The 23,075-nt window shown below is 35.9% G+C and overlaps 1 protein-coding gene across 4 annotated transcripts in view; it reads left to right on the top strand.

Annotated features, from left to right (window-relative positions):
* The window catches only part of CEP152 (centrosomal protein 152), an 80,619-nt gene extending 65,058 nt beyond the window's left edge, over positions 1-15,561 (top strand). For 3 of the 4 annotated variants that reach the window (XM_016163247.2, XM_036239169.1, XM_016163244.2), the window contains 7 exons: positions 944-1,085; positions 4,822-4,989; positions 8,181-8,277; positions 9,440-9,543; positions 11,326-11,482; positions 11,731-11,834; positions 14,243-15,561. In XM_016163247.2, the coding sequence (XP_016018733.2) occupies positions 944-1,085; positions 4,822-4,989; positions 8,181-8,277; positions 9,440-9,543; positions 11,326-11,482; positions 11,731-11,834; positions 14,243-15,252 (1,782 nt within the window). In that variant the 3' untranslated portion in view covers positions 15,253-15,561. The remainder of the gene's footprint in view (positions 1-943; positions 1,086-4,821; positions 4,990-8,180; positions 8,278-9,439; positions 9,544-11,325; positions 11,483-11,730; positions 11,835-14,242) is intronic. The other variant, XM_016163246.2, reaches the window with a different exon arrangement.
* Positions 15,562-23,075: the final 7,514 nt, after the last annotated feature.

Raw genomic sequence — 23,075 nt, 5'->3', positions numbered from 1 at the left:
TTTGAGTAGCAACTGGAAACACTGACTACCTTTAGGTTAGTGTTTATTACTCCTTTTGTTTTCAACTGCATCTATATCCTCTTGCATGCTCATAGTTCCCCTTTTCTCTCTAACTCTGATCTCTCCTTCTGTTGGGCATCATAGGTAGGTTTCCTGAGGGTCAGTTAAATGAGTTTCTTATAGTCAAAAATCTAGAATCAAGCATAAAAAGGTGTCTGAAGTCATTAAACAAGACTCCGTCTTAAAATCATCCTTTGGGATTTAGCAGTTGTCCAGAACTTAAAAACATCACCTTAAATGAATGTCTCACTGTTAACCAATTTAGTAGCTGCATTGTCTGTAACAGGGACGGTTCAATACCTGTTAGTGAAGATATGGTCTTGTGCAAGATGTTTAACTTAGGTGAGCCTCAGTTTCTCTCTTTAACATTGGCATTCAACTGTCCTTCCTTTCAAAATGACACTGTATATTAAAGTATTTAGAAACACTTAGCTTACTATGTAAGTTAAAATTTTGTGTACTGTTGTTACTTTCATTTCATGGAAGGCAAAAGATTGGTATTACAGTTTCTAATGAATCTGACCCCTACTGCAGTGGATTTCAAGAACAATTCTGATTTTGCATAGTCTGTTCTGTGGTTTGGTCACAATAAATCATTAAAGTTTCTTAAATTATGTATCTGATGTCTGTCTTATAGCTGGCCCATGAGTTCTCTGTCAGATAATGTTTTAATTTGGTAAATTTTGTCATAAGAGACCAACCAGTTCAGAGTAATGACAGTATTCTCATAACACCATAAGAAAAATATTGGTGATAGTTCAGGCAAGATTTTTTTCAGGCAGCATGTTTTTGTTTTTGTTTTTGTTTTTCATATTAGCTTTTAAAATAGAGAACTGTGTAAAGATTTTTACTAGGCATTAATTATGAAAATAATCTATTTCAGAGAAATATGGCAAAGATCTCTAAGGATTCTGCCTCAGGGGTCACTGGCAGAGGAGACCCTGGAGTCCTGGCCATCCTTCCTGCACCCACTTCTGGACACCACGCTCAGCCCTTGACCTTGCAAGAAACAGAAACAAAAGCTGGTAATGGGATTTTATTCCTACTGGTTTTTGTAACATCCGTGATCACAGTTCTGGAGTGTTGCCTTGGGCATAAAAGGAGATTAAAAAAAGTATACAGTTTTTGAGTGAACAAATGTGTACTGTTATTCCTACTCAGTGTGTGTCCTCCCTCTAGATTCCATTTTGCATTTAGAAGACTGGGTTGCTTTAGGCCCTCTTAATTCTGTCTTTTTATGGTCTTCCCTCCATTCACAAGTGATTTTTCTTAGAAGGAGAATAATGAGAATTTTAACAGAGCAGTCATGTTTTTTGTCTTTAATCTTTTTTTTAGTCATGTTTTTATTACCTGGCTTCATCGAGAAATCAAGGGTTTCACAGAAGAGAATTGCCAAATACCTGAGACCTTTTCATTCAAATTACTGAAGTTAATTCAACTGTTTTTAATGGAAATCTTTCAGAAGTGTATTAGGTGTGAGGGACAGTGTCTTTATCTCTTCTTCCCTGACACATGGCAGAGTGAATGACACATAGTTTATGTTTCTTGAATATTTGATGAACTAATAGTTTAACATTTCCTTAGTGACCTAGAGTTGTCATTATGAAAAAGAAACAGTGTGCTGTACTACAGCCCTTGAGGTATTCAGAACTCACCAAGGAACATAGGGCTTATATTGCTTGTTCACTGAGATCATTGAGCTAGGCAAGAGTTGGCATATCCTTTATTAGTTCCCGTCCTTTTTAGGATATTGACCCCTGGCAACCTGCTTGCCCCCCAGGCCCTCCCCTCCACCCCCCACACACAAACACAAACACATTCTTTCTGTTTGTAATCTGGAAAAGAATTGAGAATTGCAAGAGCAAATCATATGTCCTAAGCCAATAACCTCAGTTTTCACACATTTCTAACTCAGTTGACAGTAATTTTTTTTTATTGTTCTAGACCCTTTCCCTTACTTCTAGGTTCTAGATGATTGAGGGTATCTTATTGCTAATTAGGTGCATGGTAATACTACCATAATTTGTATCTTGCTTCTTACTTTTTTAATGCCATTTTATTTCTGCTGTTAAATTTGGAATAGCCTGAGAATTATATTTTGTGAAATGGGTAGTTTTCGATATTATATAGCTTTGGGAAGTCTGGTCAATATGAAAAAACTTAGTTTTGACCTAAGACAAATCAGATCATAAATAATCTAAAACATGTAGTAAGTTATAAAGTCCTTTACAATCCTACCACAAGAGGGTGCCACTGTTAACTGGTTATATTTTGATATCTCATCATTTTAAAAAGTATTTTAAACATTAATTAAATACTTCACACATGCAACAAGTATATGTAATACATATATAAGTTATGAAGGCTCTAACAACCAGGGACCCATTATTTTACTTAAGAAATAGAATATCACCGATGCTGTTAAAGACCACTGTATGTTTCACCACAGTTTCATCCCTGTAACTTCCCTACAACCTGAGGTAATAAATATTCTCATTTTTAAAAAATTATTCTCTTGCTTTTCTTTGTTTTGCTCAAGTATAGATATCCTCAAAAGCTGTTGCTTTATCTCGTTTGTATTTTAACAGTGTACAAATGCTTTAATACTTGTTATAGTCTGTAACTTGCTTTTTCCACTTAATATCAAGCTTCTAAAATTTGTCATTGTTGACACATGTAGCTCTAGTTGATACATTTTCATTGCTGTATAGTATTCCATTATATGAATATACTATAAATTATTCTCTTGTAAAGGACATTTGCCTGGTTGTTAGTTTTACAACAGTATCTTAAACTAAAAATATAAGTTCAATATGTGTTACCTAGGTGATACTTCATTAATCTTTTAATATGAGTAGAACCATTTAAATGAAACGAAAAAGTCAGGAAAGAGCTAAGAACAATTTTGCTGGACCAGTGATTTTTGCATCAATGTTTTGGGTGTTGGCCTCTGAGCCTGTGCCAATTTGTATTACTACTTTATTATATCAGTTACATTAATAGTAATAATTTACTTTTTATATTATTTTTGTATATTATTTAAATATGAATCCTATATATTACTAATAGCAATAGGTATTATTTATTGTATATGTGCTCTATGCCAGGTACTGTGCCAAACAATTTTTATACATTTATACCTCCTGACAGTTTAAAATAGTTTTTTCATTTGGAGATAATTTAAAACTTACAGAAAAGGTGCAAAAATAAAAGACCACTCATATCCCCTTTACCTAGATAGACCTGTTGATAACATTTTACCCTATTTTATACTCTTCTTTGCGGATGTTTATGTGAATATTTCATTTTTTCCTGAATTATTTGAAGGTAAGTTATATACTTGTGTGCTTTAACTGTTAAATACTTCAGTGTATATTTTCAAAAAATAGGAATTTTTCTTGTATAACCTTAGTACAGTAAATTTAACATTAAATAAATATATCGTAGCAATCTACTGTTTACATTCTAGTTTTGTCAATTACCCAATAATGTCTTTTATAGCATTTTCCCCTCTCCAGTACAGGAATCTTTTCAAGGTCAAGTATTACATTTAGATGTCACGTCTTTTTTATCTCCTTTAATCTAGGATATTAGAATATTTCCAGTCTCTCTTTGCCTTTTATGACTGACATTTTTGAGAGACATATTCTCTCCTCTCTCCCTACCTAAACCCTACTAACTTTTAATAGATCTTTCCTCATTTGAGGTTTATCTGATGTTTCTTCATAAGTAGATTCATGTTGTGTTTTCTTGACTGGAGCATGGCATAGGTGATGTGTTATCACATCTGGATGTGCATGATGCCTTTTATTGGCGAGGTTCATTTTGAGCACCTGGTCAAGGTGTTGTCCAGCTGTCTTCACTGTATAATTACTAAGATTTCTCCCTTTGCAACTGATAAGCAGTCTGTGGGAAGATACTTTTAAGATCACGAAAATATTCTTCTTCTCATTAAAACTTTCTCTTTTATTTAGCAATCATTGATGTTACTTACCTGATCAAGTCTTTACTATGGTGGTTGCAAAATTATAATTTTTCCAACTCCAGACCTTCCTCCACTTTTACCTCCCCTCTAGCATGTGTGTATTATTTATTTATCTCTTTTTATCTGTCTGTCCATTCATCCATCTACCTACCTACAAAGTTACCTATCCATTTATCCATCTTATTATTGCTATGACTCATGAATTCCTATTTAAAAAAATTTTATAATTTATTACTAAATTACTCTTCAGAATGTCCCAGATTCAGCTAGTGGAGCCCCTTGCCCTTGTGATATGCTATATTTTTGATTAATTTCTTAACTTTCCGGCATAGCAAAATACTCTAGCCTCATCTTGATATACCCCGATCCAGTACTGTAGTCAGTTATTTCTTGAAGATCCCTGGTTCTTTTTAGTGGAGATTGGTATTCAGTACTAAGATCTGAGCATTACATTTCATAGCAATTTTTAAAATAGATGTTATTATTCAATTTTACATATTAAGGAACTAAGTCTCAGAGAGGTTAAGTAATACACTCCTGAGTCATACAGCCATTACATAGTGGAAACAGGATTTAAATCCAAGTCTCTCTCAAGTCTCATGCTTTTTTCAGTTAGTTATACTGTTGCCTTTAGTGATGTCATCAAGGTTCCTTCCTTCCTTCCTTCCTTCCTTCCTTCCTTCCTTCCTTCCTTCCTTCCTTCCTTCCTTCTTTCCTTCTTCCCAGCTTTTAGTCTAAGTTGATATAAAAAGTTTGCTATCATTTAATTTTTGCAGATGAGAAAAAGATCCTTGAGATTAAAGATTCATGGTGTGGACACTGCTTCCAACAACTTGAAAAGGCAAAACAGGAATGTCAAGATCTGAAAAGAAAACTGGAGAAATGCTGTAGGCATCTTCAGCATTTAGAAAGGAAGCACAAAGCTGTAGTGGAAAAAATTGGAGGTTAGCATCTAAGGTAGCACTGCTACCAGCATAAATCTCTTTGATCCTTGTTGAAATGTTCAAATGTGACATTTAGTTAATGTAGGCACTGATTCTCTTTGGGGGATTAATGTAAACTAATCTGGACCTTATTTGTACTAACCACATTATTACTGAATTCAAAAGAGGAAAATTGGAGCTCTGATTAAAAGGTCACATTCCTTTCATCCTTTTTTTGATTGAACAGATATTGAGTGCCTAATCTGTGTCAAGCAGTATTCTAGGCACTGGGGATACAGCAATAAATACATCAGACAAAATTCCAGTTCTGATGGAGAAGTACAAGACTGTTCTTCAAGAAGCTTATCATCAAGCTAGGAGAACTAAAAACAAATTAATAAATAATCGCAGCAATGTGTGCTACTGGCAGTATGTTCGTGGAAGAAAAAATGTTAATTCTTCCTCCTATCGAAGTTAAGGAAGCCTTCACTAAGCCTTGAAAGATGAAGGTCTTTGCCAAAGAGAACAGTGTTCTAGGCAGAGGGACATGAACAAAGCCATATGGGTCTGATCTGGCCTCCTTCCAGTCCATCCTTCACAGTTTTGTTTGTTTTTTTTTTTTTTTTTACGGAAATTAGCGAAATGATTGTCTTTTGCCATTTTCTATTGCCCTTCTAAGAAAGGTAGTTTTTGGACTTATGAGGCTGCTCCCACTTACCTTTTATTTTTCACTTATATCCTATGCTCTATACTCTTTACGTTTGAAATATTTCAGATTCCTGGTCAGGAATTTTCTTTTACTGCTAGATCTTGTATATGATATTGTCACTCTGTCCTACACTTTACCCTCTCATTCTCTTTTTGGCCTAACTCTTCCTTATCCTTTAAGACTCAGTTGAGAAGATGACTTATCTGCAGAGCCCTCCTTGACTTTCCCCTAGGTTAGGTGGGCCTCTCCTGTGTGGCCCCATATTACCAGGCTCCTCCTTTATTACCATTCTGTATTTGATTTTTTTGGTTACTAGCCCAGTACCCTTTCCAGCTTATAAGTACCCTGAGGATAAGGAATGTTTTATTTTGTTTACACTTGTTGTTATGGTGCCCACTATATACCAGCCAATAGTAAATGTTTGAATGAATGAGGACTGAATCTGATAGTCCCAAATAATCACATCATCCAGAAAAGATTCACCTCTATCTGTTGCCTGGACAACAGTTACCTCTTGAGTCTTTCTGCTTCCAATATTGCCCCTCCCATCCATTCTCCATCAGGCAGCTAGAGCTACCTTTTAGTGAGTGACCTTTTAAAAAAGTGAATTGGATCAGGACACTTTTGTTTAAAGCCCTTCAGTGGCCGGATGTGGTCCTCAGTATGAAATACAAATACTTAACAGAGTCTAAAAAACCCTTCATGAGCCAGCATCTGCCAGCCCCTCCAGCCTCATCTTACCCTAGCCCCTTTACTCTTTCACAGAGCCATAGCATGAATTTTATTGTTTCTTTTCTGTGGTCCTCTTTGCATTCTTTCCCTTTACCAAAACATCTGTCCTCCCATCCTGATCACATTGCCTGGCTAATTCCACCTTATCTATTCCTCAGTGCATTTACCTCCTCAAGGGAGTAATCCAACCCACCGCATGTCCGTTAGACATTCCCCATACCACCTGTGATTTTTTTATAGCATTCATCATTCTTGTAATTATCGATTGTCTGTACTGCCCCTTGGAGTGTATACTTGATGGTGACAAGGACCAAGTCCTGTCCCAGCATTTAGCACAGTATCTGGTATCACAGCATAGTTTGTAAATACTATTGACTAAGAGAAGCTGCCTACCTCACCTACTGCTTGCTAAGTCTGTTAGAGATACATAATTATTATGTTGAAGTGGAAAAAAAAAACTTTTAAGAATTTTCAGACAATTTTAACAACTATAGTTCTCGTTGTGATTGCTTAATTCTTTAGTAGAGGCCAGAAGAGTAAGACATTTGTCCAACTGTAGATGTAGATAACAATGTAGCTATTGTAAAATGTGATGAAAACCAAAAGAAAAAAGATCCATTTTACCTAATAAAATGAGAAGGGCAGTTGGATATGATTATTTCTAAAAAATAATTGCCACCATACATTGTGAGCATAAAATCATTATTCTGCATAGTGCTTTCTCCGGCTGATATCTTCCATAAGTTGTAGACTTAGAAATCATCAAACTTGGTACTTAGCTCAAAAACAAAGGAGTCAGGGTCAGAATTTAAATCCTTTGGTAGTTTGATTTCAGTGTTTGTCTTCACATAAATCTGATAGGTGATAATATTATTGCTCTTGTGTTCGTATCAGTCTTGTTTCTTAAATTCCATTTTTCCTACCTTCATAGCATTTATTCGAAAATGATAGAGTAAGAGTGAGCGGTTTAAAAATCACTAGGGAGAATGGAGTGATTCATTCTCCAATTTATGGGGTGTGTTGAGAGGGTCGAGAATGGGATACATGAGATGCCATATTCTTATTGAACATTGGTATTGTCAGACATTATATAAGGTGCTGTACATTTATTGTTTTAGTTTTATTATTTTCTTAAAGTAGGTAATGATATCCCCATTTTCATATGACAAAAGTCATGTTCAGAAAGATTAATAATTTGCCTAAGTTCATCCAACTGGTAAGCAGAGCTAGCATTTAAATCCATGTCTCGCACTCTGAAATTCATGCTTTGTCTTCTGTACCACATGGACTCGATCAGTCTCATCTTCTTTTTAAAAGTTCAAAGAATTGAAAATTTTAACCTTAATTCTGAGAATGGCACCTATTTAAGCTTAATTTTTTAAAAAATTTTGTATTGAGGGCCTTGTTCAATGATCATTTATATGATCATAGTCTGTACCCCAGGATCCATGGAGAACAGGGAATTGGAAAACCTAGTATTTTTCTACAGAACTACAGAGTCTAGCTGAAAAACAAAACATGCGCATGAAAAATTGGGGAACCTATTCCAGAATAGTGCATAACCCAAAACAAGATGGAGATGGAATACGGATTTTAACTGCTGAGAGAACAGGAAGTGATCAGACTAGGATTCATCAGGGAATGAATGACATAGGGCGTAACTGGAAATTCAAAGTTTTCTCTGTAAACATCTGCAGTGAGAACTTAAGGGAAAAGAAGTCTGAGGAAAAGAGACATTAATTGACCAATGTACTACAATTATCTTTTTTAGAAGACAATAGTAAAGTTGTTGAAGAATTAATAGAAGAAAACAATGAAATGAAGAATAAATTGGAAGAATTGAGAAACTTGTGTAAAATACCACCAAGGTATACTTTTATTCTTTAATAAAGAAGTTGCTTATTTCTAAGTAAATTTTTTGTTAATCATATCAATAATGTAATATCAAGAATATCATTTATTGTTATTGTTATATAGTCATGTGCTGAATAACAACGTTTTGGTTCATGATGGACCGCATATGTGACAGTGAGCCTATAAGACTTTTAAATGGAGCTGAAAAATTCTAATTCATAGTGACATCATCACTGTCATATCGTCGCCCAAGGCTTCATGTGTTTGTGGAGGGCCCAGCTGTATAAAAATATAGCACATTCAATTATATACAGTATACAATACCTGATACTGATAACAACTATGTTATTGGTTTATGTATTTACTATATTATACTTTTTATCCTTAATTTAGAGTAAAGTTTGCTGTGAAACCACATACTGTCTTACACCTCATACATCTTTTGTTTACCATGTCTCTCGATTGCATCCTTTTCTCTTGTGCTTGATTTAATCTCATGTTGTTTTATTCAGTAACCTGCTATACAGGCTTGTAGACTAGAAACAATAGGCTCTATCATATAGCCTAGGTGTGTAATAGGCTGTACCATCTAGGTTTGTGTAAGGGCGCTCTATGATATTCGTACAATAACATAATTGCCTAATGACATTTCTCAGAATGCTCCTCAGTCATTCACATTAACATTAGCAAACAGTACAAAAAAAGAATATCTTCTAACACCCTATCCCCAGGAGATACCTTCTGTTAACCTAAATGATATGTTATATCATTTATATCATTTATAAATGATATTTATATCATTTAAGCCCCACTTTAGACACACATACCATGTGCACATGTTTTAAAAATTGAGACTATAAGCTATTTTGTAACCTTTCATTAACTTCACATTATAAGATAAACATCTTTCTGTGTCATTAGATAGTCTCCTATAATATGCTTTGCAGTAGCTGCATAGATTTTTATCATGTGGATTTACCAAGATTTCTTTAAGTAACCATAACATTTAAATTATTTCCATTTTTCTCCTATTTTAAATAACTATATAATAAAGATCCTCATATATGAAAAATTTTTTGGCATACCTCAGTTTATTTTATTGGAATATATGGATTTTTTTTTCAAATGAAATTTTTCACTTACAATCTGTTTTTGCAATCTTTGGTTTGTTTCTAGGTCCCTGTCAGAAGGAGCCATTGAAAATGCTGGGTCGCCATGCAGTCAGGGGGCCTTGGAAGAACTTCGTGGGCAGTACATTAAAGCTGTAAAAAAAATCAAGCGTAAGTCCCTAAAGACATTCCTAAGACTTCAAGGTAGTTCAGGCCTTTTTTGTTACTAACAGTAGTGATTCAGGGGAATTTTCCAAACTTCCTTGTTCTAGAATCTTACCTGCTTTATAGGAGAGATCATTGATACCTTCCCTAATTATACAGCAATGGATTATTTTGCCAAAGTGATGCCTTTTGGAAGTAACACGAGGATAGTTATTTTTATATTGTTGATTATCCTGTTTTGTTTTTGGACACTAATGCTAAACTAAAAATTTCATAATCTTACAACTTAAATAACTGGTAGCAACCTAAATGTCACATGAGTTTTATATTAGCAACTATTTTTTCCTACCAAAAACTTTTAAGGGTCATGGAAAATGGATGTAGTTAGGAGTTCTGTTGTTTCTCATTATTTTAATAATGGATTAAAAATCACAGATGTAAATGTATTTATCAAGTCGTTTGCAGTGCTAGGTAGGGCAGCATGAGCTGCAGAGCATTTCTTTGGTTTGTTTTTCCGGTGGAATTCCTCCTGGTTTTTAATTACAATATCACATAGAATGTACGTATCTCCCAGGACAGCAATCAGTATTTATATTGGAAAAATATATATATATATATTTACTTCCCCACATTGTGTTCATTTAAAATAAAATGAGTGGAAAGTATTTCAAGTTCCAAATATAATTGTTAGATCATCAGACTCATGCATGGATGTTCTGTAAGTCCAGTTATTATCAGTAAAGAGGATTTGCTTTTCATTGGTTGCTGGTTCTAAGAGAGGCCGTATTACTACAAACAAAGCAATTTTTTGTTTGCAAGCATATTAATCAGGAAGTAAAATTTTAAGTATTTTTTTTATCCTAAGATGATAACGTGTGTGTGTATGTGTTGTTTACAAGTTAGAGATTGGTTGGAGATTTTTGTGTTGACATGTACTTAATTTTAATTTTTCCCACTTCAAATAATGAAAAATAGTTTCCCAGTTAGATTTCTGCAGATAACGTCTGATTTTCAAGAAATGCTGACTGATGCTAGGGAATTTCTTCTATGAATATATATCTTTTAGTATAACAGGGATGTGATATTCTAGATGTAGGCTGTAGCCCTGGATTTTGTAAATAATGTTAATCTTAACTACTGGTAGTCCCAAGCAAAACATGTTGAATTAAAGATAAAAAGAAATTTTGAAACCCGTGAACCATTTTTTAAATGTAAGTTAGGAGAAGGTAACATAAGTCTCATTCCTCTCCCTGCAGTTGCATTTCGTACATTTCTCTCATGGGTGATAAGGCTGCATTTAGTTGGATATTCATAAGTGGTGATGAAAGATTTGAATAAATAATGAAACATGAATTTTTAGAGCACAAGTAAAAAAGAATATGACTCTCTCCAGCTCATATTGCCTCCTTCTGTCTTTCCATGTCTGCTTCCCTCAATATTCAGCTGAAATGCATATGTTTCTGTGCTTCATATTTACAGGTTTTTTCTTGCCTCATTGTTTCAGAATATGACAAAATTTCCCTAGGGAATTTCCTTACCATATGTGGCCGTCATCATTCTAAAAGGACTTTTAGATTCCCTCTCCTTTGAATCTACCAAAATAGTGATCTGAAATATTCCATTTTAATGATTGTGAAAAAGTATAATGTTTAAACTATACCTCAAATCACTTTATCTCCTAGAAAATTGATCTGAAGTCTTCCTCTCCTGTTTTTGAAAAACTGGTAATGAACATGCTTTCTGTGGGGGTTTCTCTATACCTCTCTCCTCACCTCCCTCACCCGCCAGGTGATATGCTTCGTTATATTCAGGAGAGTAAGGAAAGAGCTGCGGAAATGGTAAAAGCAGAAGTGTTGCGAGAACGTCAAGAAACCGCTCGAAAGATGCGCAAATATTACTTGACTTGCCTCCAACAGATCTTGCAGGATAATGGAAAACAGGAAGGGTAAGCTCAGTCTAAACAAACATTGTGTCCTTGGAGTACCAAGATGGCAAGTTGTCATTTTCTAAGCATTTTTCTTAACCACAGTATTAACTATTCTACATGATCAGCTATTGGGGGTTAAGAGAAGCTTAATGATTGGGCTACCCTAAATATTGGCAGAGCTAATAGGAAAACAGAAATCCTGGGGCTGAGGAAATTCATTTTTTTCCTTTAAACTATATTAATTTAATATTCTGGAATTCCCACAGACCTGAGAAAAAGATTATGAATGCTGCTAGCAAACTTGCTACGATGGCAAAATTGTTGGAAACGCCTATGTCTAAGAGATCCCAAAGCAAGACTGTAGAGTCAGGTATGTCAAAATGAGTCACTTGGAGGTTTTCTCTCTTCTTTCTTTTTTTTCTTTCTTTTCTTCCTTCTCTCTTCTTTTAGATACTTAAGATTTTTAGAGTGAGAAGTAGTTTATAAAGTTGTGTGTGTGTGTTTTACTTAAACTGGAAATTTACAAAAAAGAGTGTAGTTTCCAGTTGAAGTAGGCAGACTGAGCATACCCATCAGCATCCTGTTGCTGCTTTCATCCCTAGAAATGATAGAAAAGATTTTAAACAACAAATTAAAAAGGAGAAAAAGAAGAAATTATAACCGGGCTTAGAAAAGTTACAATTGATAGACCAGAAGTGTGAGGAATCTCTGAAAGAATGAAGACAGTATAAGATTGAAGATGGGAACCTCAATTCAAAACTGCCAGAAGATGACAGCTACGAGAAGGAGCAATAGCAAAACTGTTTCACGTGTGAAGGTGGTATGTTCCAGGAGGTGTAGTAAGCCTAAGGATACTGGCGGGATAATTAGTTTGGTGTTCTAGAACACCAATAACCAGGTGGGATTACCCTCTTTATCTCTCATTCTCCTCTTCCTCCCCCAAGCCCAACATTAGGCTGGGTAAGAGCAACAGAAACAAAGAGTTTGGCAGCAGGGCAGTGCTCCAGGTGGCTAGCCACATCAAGAAGGCACTGAGAGCCCACATGCCCGGAGTACCAGCTCATAGGTTTTTCTGCCTTGCAGCTTTTCCTTCCCACTCCACTCTCAACTCCTTTAAATAAGCAGCACAAACAGATACCACATTCAGGACACCTAAAAGATAAAGTATTCAACCAGAAATCATCATATATTTATAGAAAGCCAGCACCATGAAAAAAGACACCAAACTCAAAACAAACAAACAAAAAAAACAGAACTTATACCTAAGGAAATGGAATTCATAGAACAAACAGGGCCTGAGAATGTTAGAAAAGTATAGTATTCCTAGAAAGATGTAAGAGGATATTATAAAGGAAACTAACGACATGCTCAGATTTTTAATATTTTAAAGGAGAGGGTATAGATACTGATAACTCTAGCCGTTGCCAGAAAAATGAAGGTTTAAGTATGTATATTGAAAATAGGATAACTATTAGAAAAATGGAAATAGATTATGTAACTTTCAAACTGGTAGGTGAAAAACTTGGAAGGAAATGTTTTCAATATAACAGAATTAAGAAGGAGCAAAAAGTACAGCTAGAAAGATGGATAAATAGAAAACAATAGTTGGTTGAAATAGCAGCAGTCACAGTAAGAATAGTTCAAACTCACTTATTAAGAGACTACAACTTTCAAACCGTTTTTAAACATCCAGACGTATGTTATTTGTATAAGTACATCTAAAATTTAAAATAAAGGGATGGAAAGTGACATACCAAGCAAACGCAGTGTTGATATTAGATAAATTATAAATTTAAATTTAATATTAGGTAAATTAGAGTTAGCATTTAAAAGGACCAAAGCTCATGATAAAAGAACAGCCTCTCAAGAACTATATAAATGGTTTCTTTCTCTACATTAAAAAAATAGCTTTAGAATATGTAAAGCAAAAGCTGATGAAAATACATGAACACACTGGTAAATTCCCAGTTACACTGGGAGATTTTGAACATATCTGTGGGGAAATGGTATTTTTGGACTTTGGAAAGCTTCAAGCAGAGATCGTTCAAGAATCCACGAGTCTGATATTGGTAAATATTTCTCAAATAGAAACACGAAGATTATTTGTGTCAGTCTTGGAATGGTGATGTGAACCTTGGGTATATAAGGGCAGTGACATATAACAAGAAAAGAATTTTCTAGATTTAGAGCCATAGTATGCAAATAAATGTCCCCAGTAGAAGCAAACCTTTTATAGGGCTTCGAGGGTCCAAGGTACACTATTCTGAGACATATTGCCATGATACCTCTGATCGTATGCTATGTGGCTGCTTTGCCTTTGGTCAGATTTAATGTCTTAGCTAATTAAATCAGAGACCGATTAGTTTGTGCTGTGCGTGTGTGTGTGCACGCGCACGCGCGTTTGTGTGCATGAGTGCAGGTGGGCATGAGTGCAGGTGGGCATAGGTGTTGGGCAGTGGGTTTCTTCCTGGAAACTTCATATTTGACATCAGAGCAGAATTGGAAACATTGCAGTTGGCTGTTAAATGCTGTAACATCTATTGCAGAAAATAATAGATCAGGTGGATAGCAATAATAATGTATCAGATTTCAGTAACAAAATTAGCTAGCTTTATTGAATGGATATATGTAAAAGATTACTTTAAAATGTCCAGCATTGATGTATTCTCTTTGATAATGTTTAAAATATATAAGCATTCTTTGGGAATATGCAAAAATGTAATTTTTTTTTCTTTTTCAGTATTTTCTCCTAATTTTGTGTTCCCTTGTATATTATAGTACTGCCTCTGACTTCAGAGATAATCGTTGAACAATCAAAAAGGAATGATGTGAATCAGAATATACCATGTCATATTGAAAGCAAATCAAACAGTTTGAAAACTATCCCCAGAAGTATGTGTAACCAGGTTCCTAAGAGGAGGGCCGCTTGTGACTTACGAAGGCGACTGGAGGACTCAGAGCACCAGGACATAAAGCACATGGGTCCCAAAGGGTCACATTCAGACTTTCAGTTTGGGGATAATAGTCCCAAACATCTGGACATTTTGCCAAGGAACATTTCCAACTCTGTCCCTTGCGAAGGTGAAAGAGGCTTTGGTTTGCACAAGAAGAAAGACCTGCTCAGTGATACTGGCTCTGAATACCCCTTTCTGGGGAACTTTGGAAATCAGTCCTCGCCTAGAAATGCCCCTAATCTTTCTGAATCTGGATCCACGCACATAACCTTTCAATGTCCTAATGAAAGAGTTGGTTTAAAAGTATATAAGTGTAATCCACTAATGGGGAGTGAAAATGCTGCATCTGAGAAAAATGGAAGTTTGAGTGTTCAGGAAGCTCCAGTAAGGGATGGAGAAGACCTGAGTGACACCAGTAGCTGGTATTCCCACGATGCCACTTTACCATGCAACAGTCGTGAAGTGTCATTTTTACATGGTAGGCCACAAGAAACTGTGGATATGCTAGCTGAGTCTGGTAATTTCAAACAGTTGTCAGCAGCCAGTTGTCTTTCAGATGCAGAGAAAAATAATACGAATTGTCAACCAGTGAAGTGGCAAAGTAGTCACATTCCAGACACAGCAGAAGAAACCATGTATTCCCAGCCAGGGAAGATCAGTATGACCGTTGGGCACCCAACTCATCATAAGGCTGATATATTAAAGTCAGATTTCAAAAAACTGAGTAGTACAGAACCATCCTCCATGCATCAGCAGCCTTTGAGAAAACTAACTGCTCCTCTATCTAGCCAACAAGATAGTGGCTTTGATAGTCCCTTTGTCAATCTTGACTAATGGTTGTACAGTATTTAAGAAGAGTATATTGACAAGAAGACTGGAAAAGAAGACTTCATACTAAAAAATTTGTGGGCTCTGCCTATTTTGAGATGTTTTAATAACATCTGACTATCATATGAGTAAAGCATTCTCATAAAATTACTTGAGATATTAATGTTGCCTTAATCTTTCAAAGGCTGATGGTTTATGTGTAATCTCCTTCCATGTGGTGCTTATATTTGGTTGCTAAACCATCTATTTTTTTATATTTATAAATTAGCTCTCTGTGCAGTGTTAAATTATTTAAATAAACTTGCATATGGTCTATAGAATTGTTATGAATTATTTTGTAATTCATAATATAGAAATGTTATATTGACATGTTTAAAATTTAGGAAAAAAAACATGAATTCTGATGATTTATATATGTGGTCAGCCAAATTTAGTTTTTGGAATTGGCCATGTTTAATGAGGTTATATACTTACTGTAGACATACTTTTTCTGGAAATATCTACTCAAAATTTTGATCCTTGCTTTCAATTAGTAGAAATGGTGTATGCAAGTACGTCTCTCATATCTGTCAACCACAGCCATACTATGGACTGTGTGTGTTGATTCAATATGTTTTTCCACCCAGAACCAGGCTGATGTCAGTAGTGGTGGCATGGGTAGCAAGATGCATCATCCTCCTGATAAGCATCTGTGAAAGCAAGAGCCAAGAAGAGGACATTCTGGAGCTTGGCAAGCTGTGTCAACTGGTGACCAGATGTAGATAAGCCTAAAAATTAGCACAGGATTTCAGTGCTTGAGTTGACATGCAGTTAGAATAAAGAACACACCGTATTTTCAAAGTCTCACTTTGAGGATACAATCAATGCACCTTGTCCAACAGTTCAGCTGGAATTTCTAGGAGAACCCCTTTACCAGCAGAATTTATGGATCTGGTTGGTGGTTGATTATTTTAAGCCGTGGTTATGACAACTGAGAATCTAGCTCATTGCTTCCCTACTCTTTCATCTTCTGTTTTAAATTCTTGTCAGGTATTTAAATCCTCAGCATCAAGATTGAAATGGGAAGTTTTGATTTCTGCTCCTTTTATGATGTCCTTAATCTCTTTTGATATAATTTTGACTTAACTTTTTTTGATATCCATAATTTTATCCTAATCCATAGGATTAGCTTACTTTATTTCAAACGCCCTACACACAACCACCAAGGAATGTATACATGCATAATTGTATAAAAGGGACTGCACAGCCAAACCAGCACTGGTGATTTACATTGGTCCGAAAGGTGTGGCATGAGAACATAAAAGAGACACAAGCCCCATAGGCATCACGGTTATGTAAATCTAACTTCATCGTGGTATTTAATCTTTTTAAAAATATTTTTTTAATGTTCCATTTACAGTTGACATGCACTATTATATGAGTTTCAGGTGGCAAGGTGATTAGACATTTATATAACTTATGAAGTGATCACCCTGGTAAATCTACTACCCATCTGACACCATACATAGTTATTTCAATATTATTGACTATATTCCTTATGCTTTACATCCCCATAACTATTTTGTAACTACTTTTGTATGTTAATCCTTTCCCCCTTTTCACTCACTCCTTCCCCACTCCCACCCAGCAACCCTCAAAATGTTTTCTCTATGAGTTTGTTCCTGTTTTGTTTGCTTATTTTGTTCCTTAGATTCCACATGTGAGTGAAATTATATGGCATTTGTCTTTCTCTGGCTGACCTACTCCACTCAGCACAATACCCCATAAGTCTATCCATGTTGCTGAGGGGGCAAGATTTCATTCTTTTTTATGGCTGAGTGATATTCCATTGTATCTACGTACTTACCACCTCTTCTTTATCCATTGATCCATCAATGGACACCCAGGTTGCCGCCATATCTTGGCTATTGTAAATAATGCTGCAGTAAACATATGGATGCACGTGTCCTTTCAAAGCAGTATTTTGGGTTTGTTCAGATAGATACCCAGAGTGACATTACTGAGTCCTTCTTTGTCTCTCATTATAACCTTTGTCTTAGTCTGTTTGGTCTATTTCCTTTCTTATACTTGCTTTAGGTTTAATGTACTCTTCTTTGTCTCTTTTTAAAAATAACTCTCACACTCTAGTCTGGGGAAACGGTAAATATACATAATTTATGAAGGCTGTTAGAAGCTGGTAAGTGCTATGGAGATAGTTATAGCCAGGTGAAAGGAAGGAGTGGTGGTGGAGGGGTGGTTAGACCCCATCAGGAGATCACACTGAGATGGTAACATTTGGGTAAAGATTTGAAGGAGGCGAATATAGCTTCACCATTTCTTATACTCTCTACCTATGGAATTCTTATTAAACACATCCTCTGTGTTTCTTAATTGTTCTTTTGTACATTTTTATCTCTCGCTCCTTTGTGGCATTCCTCAGTGCCATCTTCCAGTTTGCTGATTCTTTGTTTATTCCATGTCCAGGATTTCTAGTTGGTATGTTTATACCTACACTTTTTGTATAATTTCTGCTTGTTTTATTTAGTAATCTTGGTTTTTATAATTCCATTTATATTTTTAAAGACAAAAATACTTATTTTAAAGTTTCTTCTAGAATAATTATGGTATCACTTGGGAGTGAAATCATATCCAAATTGTTGCTTTTACTGCCTTTTGTAGAACTAGTTTCTCCCATGTGTATGGAATTTTAGCTTACAGTCTTACCGTGAAGAGGATTTTTTTTTTTTTTCCTTCTGAGTGCTCTCCCTCCACCCTTTCTAGATTTTTGTGGTTAACTCCACCTGGACCCTTGTGTGCCCAGTGCAAGATCACGTCATATATAGGTGGTTTCTGATTCATTAGCATTATCCTAAATCTAGTCACTGAACCAGCAGGCAGCTTGGCCCAGGTCCTGGCTACAAGGCTGTGCCTATATCCTCCCAGCTTCTCTACTGCTTAGCTTTTATAGAAGCTGTGGCCTCAGGCAGTGATTGTAGTTTGCCAGTCTCCCTGGGGTAAGGGAGCTCTACTTGGGTTACTAGTTTAAGCTGTTTGCTTGTCCTTTGTCTCCATCAAGTAGAATGCTTTTAGTCTTTGCTATTCTGCAGGAACTCCTACTGCTTTGGGGTTCAGAGCAGGTCTTACCTTATTCTTCAAGTCCTCAGAGATATCTTGTTTTTAAATGTCTTTTATCTCTATTTCCATCATTGCTTGGGGATGTTGGGTACACCCTAAGTTAACTCACAATGACCTAAAGTCTGTTTTGCCATTAACTCTTTGGCCTTTAGCTATTCTCTTAGTGTCTCTGGAACTCAATGTTTAGGCAAATCTCACAACTAAGCTAATGATTTAGGTAAAGGAGACCTAAGAATTTCTGAAGGGGAATAGTGGGTAATGACCTCGGAAAGGTAAATCGAAGCTAGGTCATGGGTAGTTTTGAATGCCAGAGCCAAAGAATGAATTGGGTTCATAGAAAATGGAGAGTTGGTGATTGGGTAGCATGATTTAGAGGGATTAATGAGATCATGCTGTAGGAGGGTTTGCAGGAGCTGAGGAGACAGGGAAGCCAGGAGGACAATGCTTTGGTACAGTTAGGAACAAGGCCAGATCCAGGGCGCAAACGGTAGGGATATAGAGATGACAGGACTAAGAATATAGCACTAGGTTTAACAGGGCCTGCTGACTGATTTAATGAAATCTATGTGTAAGGGGTTAAATAATTTGCTTGAAGTTAACATAGCTAACACATGGCAGAGCCAGAAATCACACCCAGGTCTTTTTTTTTTTTTTTTTTAATAAACTTCACTTAAAATAGTTTTAGATTTTCAAAAAAATCACAAAGATTTTAGAGAATCTCCATATACCTCTCAGACTCCCCTTTTGTTAACATCTTACATCACTGTGATATATTTGCCACAACTAAGGAACGAATTTCATCATTTTTTTTTTTTTACTTCAGCGCTCATGGTCTTAATTCCTATACTGTCTTTATTTGGCTTGGCTTATAGGTGAGCTGGAATTCATTTTAAAGGGGAGTTCTTTCCTTTTCCCTCTCATTCCATTTCTCCCCCATGCTCCTGAGGAAGAAAATGAGTTCAACAGGCTTCTCCACATGCGAAATTTGTTTAACTTGCTTTCTTAGTAGAATGTAGAAAAAATAGAAAGGTTTTACTCCTTAGTGGAGGTTTATGGAATAGGACATTATATGGAGGTCGTGTTGCAACTAGGAATTTACCAACACAACTGGAAAACCTAAAATACAATAAAACCATCTTTTATAATTTTAAAATTCAACCAATCATTGTTCATCTAAAAAGGAAAAATTAAAAGAGATCTAGCAGTAATAAGCCATTCTAAAACTTTTTGATATTATTATAACAAAATTCTTCCTTAAGAGCCAGGACAGAAAATTAATTGGAAATCAAAATAATAAATGTCATTAAAGAGAAACTTCATTTAGAAAATGACATAAATGCAACGGTTTTTTTCATAAAGTTCAACAATGATATGGAAACAGATTGAATTAAGTATGAGTAAATTGAATAGAACCAACAAAATATGGTTTTTAAAATTGTTTTGTTTGGCCTCAGGCATAGTCCTTATCCAAAGGTTTTGTTTTCTCACAAGTTTGATTTCACAATTTTATTATTCATATCATGTATATGATATACTGGACCAAAAATCTGCTTTCTATACTCCCCAACCTTATGAATCCTAGAGATGCAGTTCATTTGTATAAGAACATAGGGTGAACCTGGTTCCTATAGTATCATAGTGGCTCTATAGATGTTAATGATTTTATTGGCTGCTAATGAGTTTTTCTTGAGCGTTTCTTGAATGTGCAGTTTCACAGTCTACTCTGCAAAGTCTTCAAGACTTTGATTATTTGTTAAAGTTACTTTGATTCTTAGATGCCTGACTATGCACATGTTAATGGTGTCAAACCTTTCCATGAATTCAGATTTCTGTTTTAATTGGTTAAAAGGTTTTCAAAATTCTTACCTATTAGGTTTCTTAAGATTTGACTTAGGTATAAACACAAAATAACAGCATAGGCTTTTTGGCTACCTGTAATAAACCAGTTATCATATTAATCTCTCTATATATACTTTTGTCCTAATCCTTCCAACAGCCTTTCAAAGTAAGTCTTCTTCTCATTTGTAAAATGAGAAAGGATTAAAGAGGTGAAGGGATTTACACAAGGACTCTCATTATGTGACTAAGCAGATATTCAAAGTTGCCATGTATATAAAGGTGGATATGAACCCATATGTTTACCATGAATTGTTTATAAACCAAAACCATATGTTTTTAACATTGATATTGCTCCCCCCCCCCATATATATGTGTACGCAATTGTATCATTAATAAGAGGCCTTGACACTAAATACGGTTAGGAGTTTCTGCACTGTCCTAAGAAAAATGCCTTTCTAAAATCAGATTAGATGTGTGCTCAATAGCTCAAATTCAGTTAGTACAAACCAGACTTTTCTCAGGTTAGAACTGAGGTAGTGATTAGGATCGGAACTTTGGAACCAAATGTGGTTCAAATCTTTATTCCGTCACTTACTAGTGAACCTACATTCCACTTCTGAAAAATGGGCATATGTAGCTATTGGTTGTATACTCAACATTATTATTTATTTCTTGTTGGCAGAGCAAGGAAGATGGTGTCTGTCCCTTTCTCTCATGACTCAGTCCTAACTTTAGAGCAGACTCCTGTGCGGCGTGAGCTAATCTTAGTGGCCCCAATTCCAGTTGCAAGTGATTGGCTTGGATGGGCATATGACTCAACTCTTCTGAAAAATGTGATATAATGGAAGCGATGGGGGGCAGGGCGGAGGGGGGAGATTCTGAAAAATGTTCCTTCCTAAGTAGTGTCTCCTTCCACACTGGAAATGAGAACTGACCTACAATGATAAATGTGTAACTTCTAGGTCCGTGTCGAGACTCACTTTCTCGAGGTCTCACTTATCAGAAGCAAATTATCTTCAAGTCACCTTCTGAATAAGTATTGTAGGAAGTTTACTTTCAAAGGTCTTTTCCCTGGAGCATATCAAATTATTTACATGCATTTGTCCACTCTGAAGGAAAAACACACCAGAAGAAATTTTGAACTTGCTCAAAATCAAAATATGGAAGATTAACCCAAGATTAACCCTAGGAGGAAAGTTTTCTTGTTCTTGGGGAAAAAAATCTTCAAAGATTTTGGAGCCAAACACATACAGGTAAGGGCACCATAAAATGAAAATATCTCAAAAGATGAAGCTGTTTTGTCTCTTAAGACTCTCAGATTAATTCAGACGTTGCTATAGGTGACAAAATCTATGGCCAAATAAATAGAAACATGCAGGTTGAAAAATGTGGAATCCTCTGCCTAAGACCTTGAGAAAACAGATGCTCTCTCCCTCCCCTTTTCCCAGCCACCTGTTCAGAGAGGACCGGTCATAGTCTCCCAGAGAAGATGCAAAATTAAGTGGCAGAGGGGCCAAAGCCTAATGCCAGACTTAGCTTTCAGAATGTTCCCTGTGATGGACTCAATATAGTACACCCAGCTGGCCAGAGAAAGGCTTTTGGAAACGGCAGTGTGATTGACTTTTTTCAGTGCTCATTTTCCAGCAAGAACAAATATTTGGTTATATAATGAAGTTATGTCCTCTGGCACCCAAAGAACTGACCTACAATGACAAATGTGCAACTTGTTAAGCACATTCCATTGAGACTGCAACACATACTAATTGTTTTCTCAAGACATGTAGTTGTTTTACCACCAAGAGCACTTTCCTCCATGGTTCCAGCTGGCAAATCTCACGCTCATTCATATCCATGGTTTTGTGATAACATGAAGTTCTGTGTGTGTGTGTGTGTGTGTGTGTGTGTGGTTTTTTTTTAAATACAAAGTAAGTTGATGTGCAGTCGTTCTCCTCTGCTGCCATGATTCTAGAGACCATAGATCATTGTTTAAGGCCAAGCCCACAAAGTGAGTTTTTATCATAAAAATACCAGAGAAAGAGAGTTCCCCTCAGGCCATATCTCTGCCTCCTCCATGGTAGGTACAGCTTTGATTTCTTAATCAAGATGCACAGCCTATGCAGAGATGCCTGGTTTCCATTTAAATGGATACAAATGTATTTTTTTTTTCCTGGAGTTCTCACTAAAGCTAGTCCAGAAAACTTGGCTCTACGTGTTATTGGGATTCCTCTTTTTCCCACAGGGCGTATGGGACAGGTGGTTTTGCCAATGGTGAGCATAATCACTACAGCTCCAAAAGTTAACCGGCACAAACCATGTATTTGCTGAGGATGAAAAAGAATCATATATAAGTGGCAATGCCTTCTTGGAGAGTATTGCTTGGCTGCCATAACAGGTTAAGCTTTGGAGAGGCTTACAGAAGAGAAGAATAGCAGTGGCCGACTACTCTAGGCTAAGATGTGTTGCAGGTGCAGCAGATACTATGATCAATATGTATGGTGAGAATTCACAATAGAGTTTATATTGCTTTTAAAATTACTAATGGTAAGATAAACATTACAAGTTGTATAGTGAAAAGCCTTCTCAGCTCTGATCCCCAGACCCCCAGTTCTCCACCCTTGAAGCAGATTCTATTACTCTGATTCTATGTACACAGGTATGTGTCTAAATAGCCCTTATTTTTTATAAGTGGTAGCTTATTATACCCACTGTTCTGTACCTTACTTTTACATCAAAAAATGTAAAGCAAGCGTATGAAAAAAGCATGTTTTTTTTAATGTTAACAAATAATGAAAACCTGAAAATGGTGACAACTAGATAAAAAAAAAAAAAAAAAAAAGATCAGTTGCTTATGGGGTGGTCCTCCTGAAGTGTGAGGT

Source organism: Rousettus aegyptiacus, unplaced genomic scaffold (assembly GCF_014176215.1).
Source record: "Rousettus aegyptiacus isolate mRouAeg1 unplaced genomic scaffold, mRouAeg1.p scaffold_m13_p_3, whole genome shotgun sequence".
Taxonomy (NCBI): Eukaryota; Metazoa; Chordata; class Mammalia; order Chiroptera; family Pteropodidae; genus Rousettus; species Rousettus aegyptiacus.
Note: the sequence above shows the minus strand (reverse complement) of the source record. Positions and strands in the feature narration are given on the sequence as shown.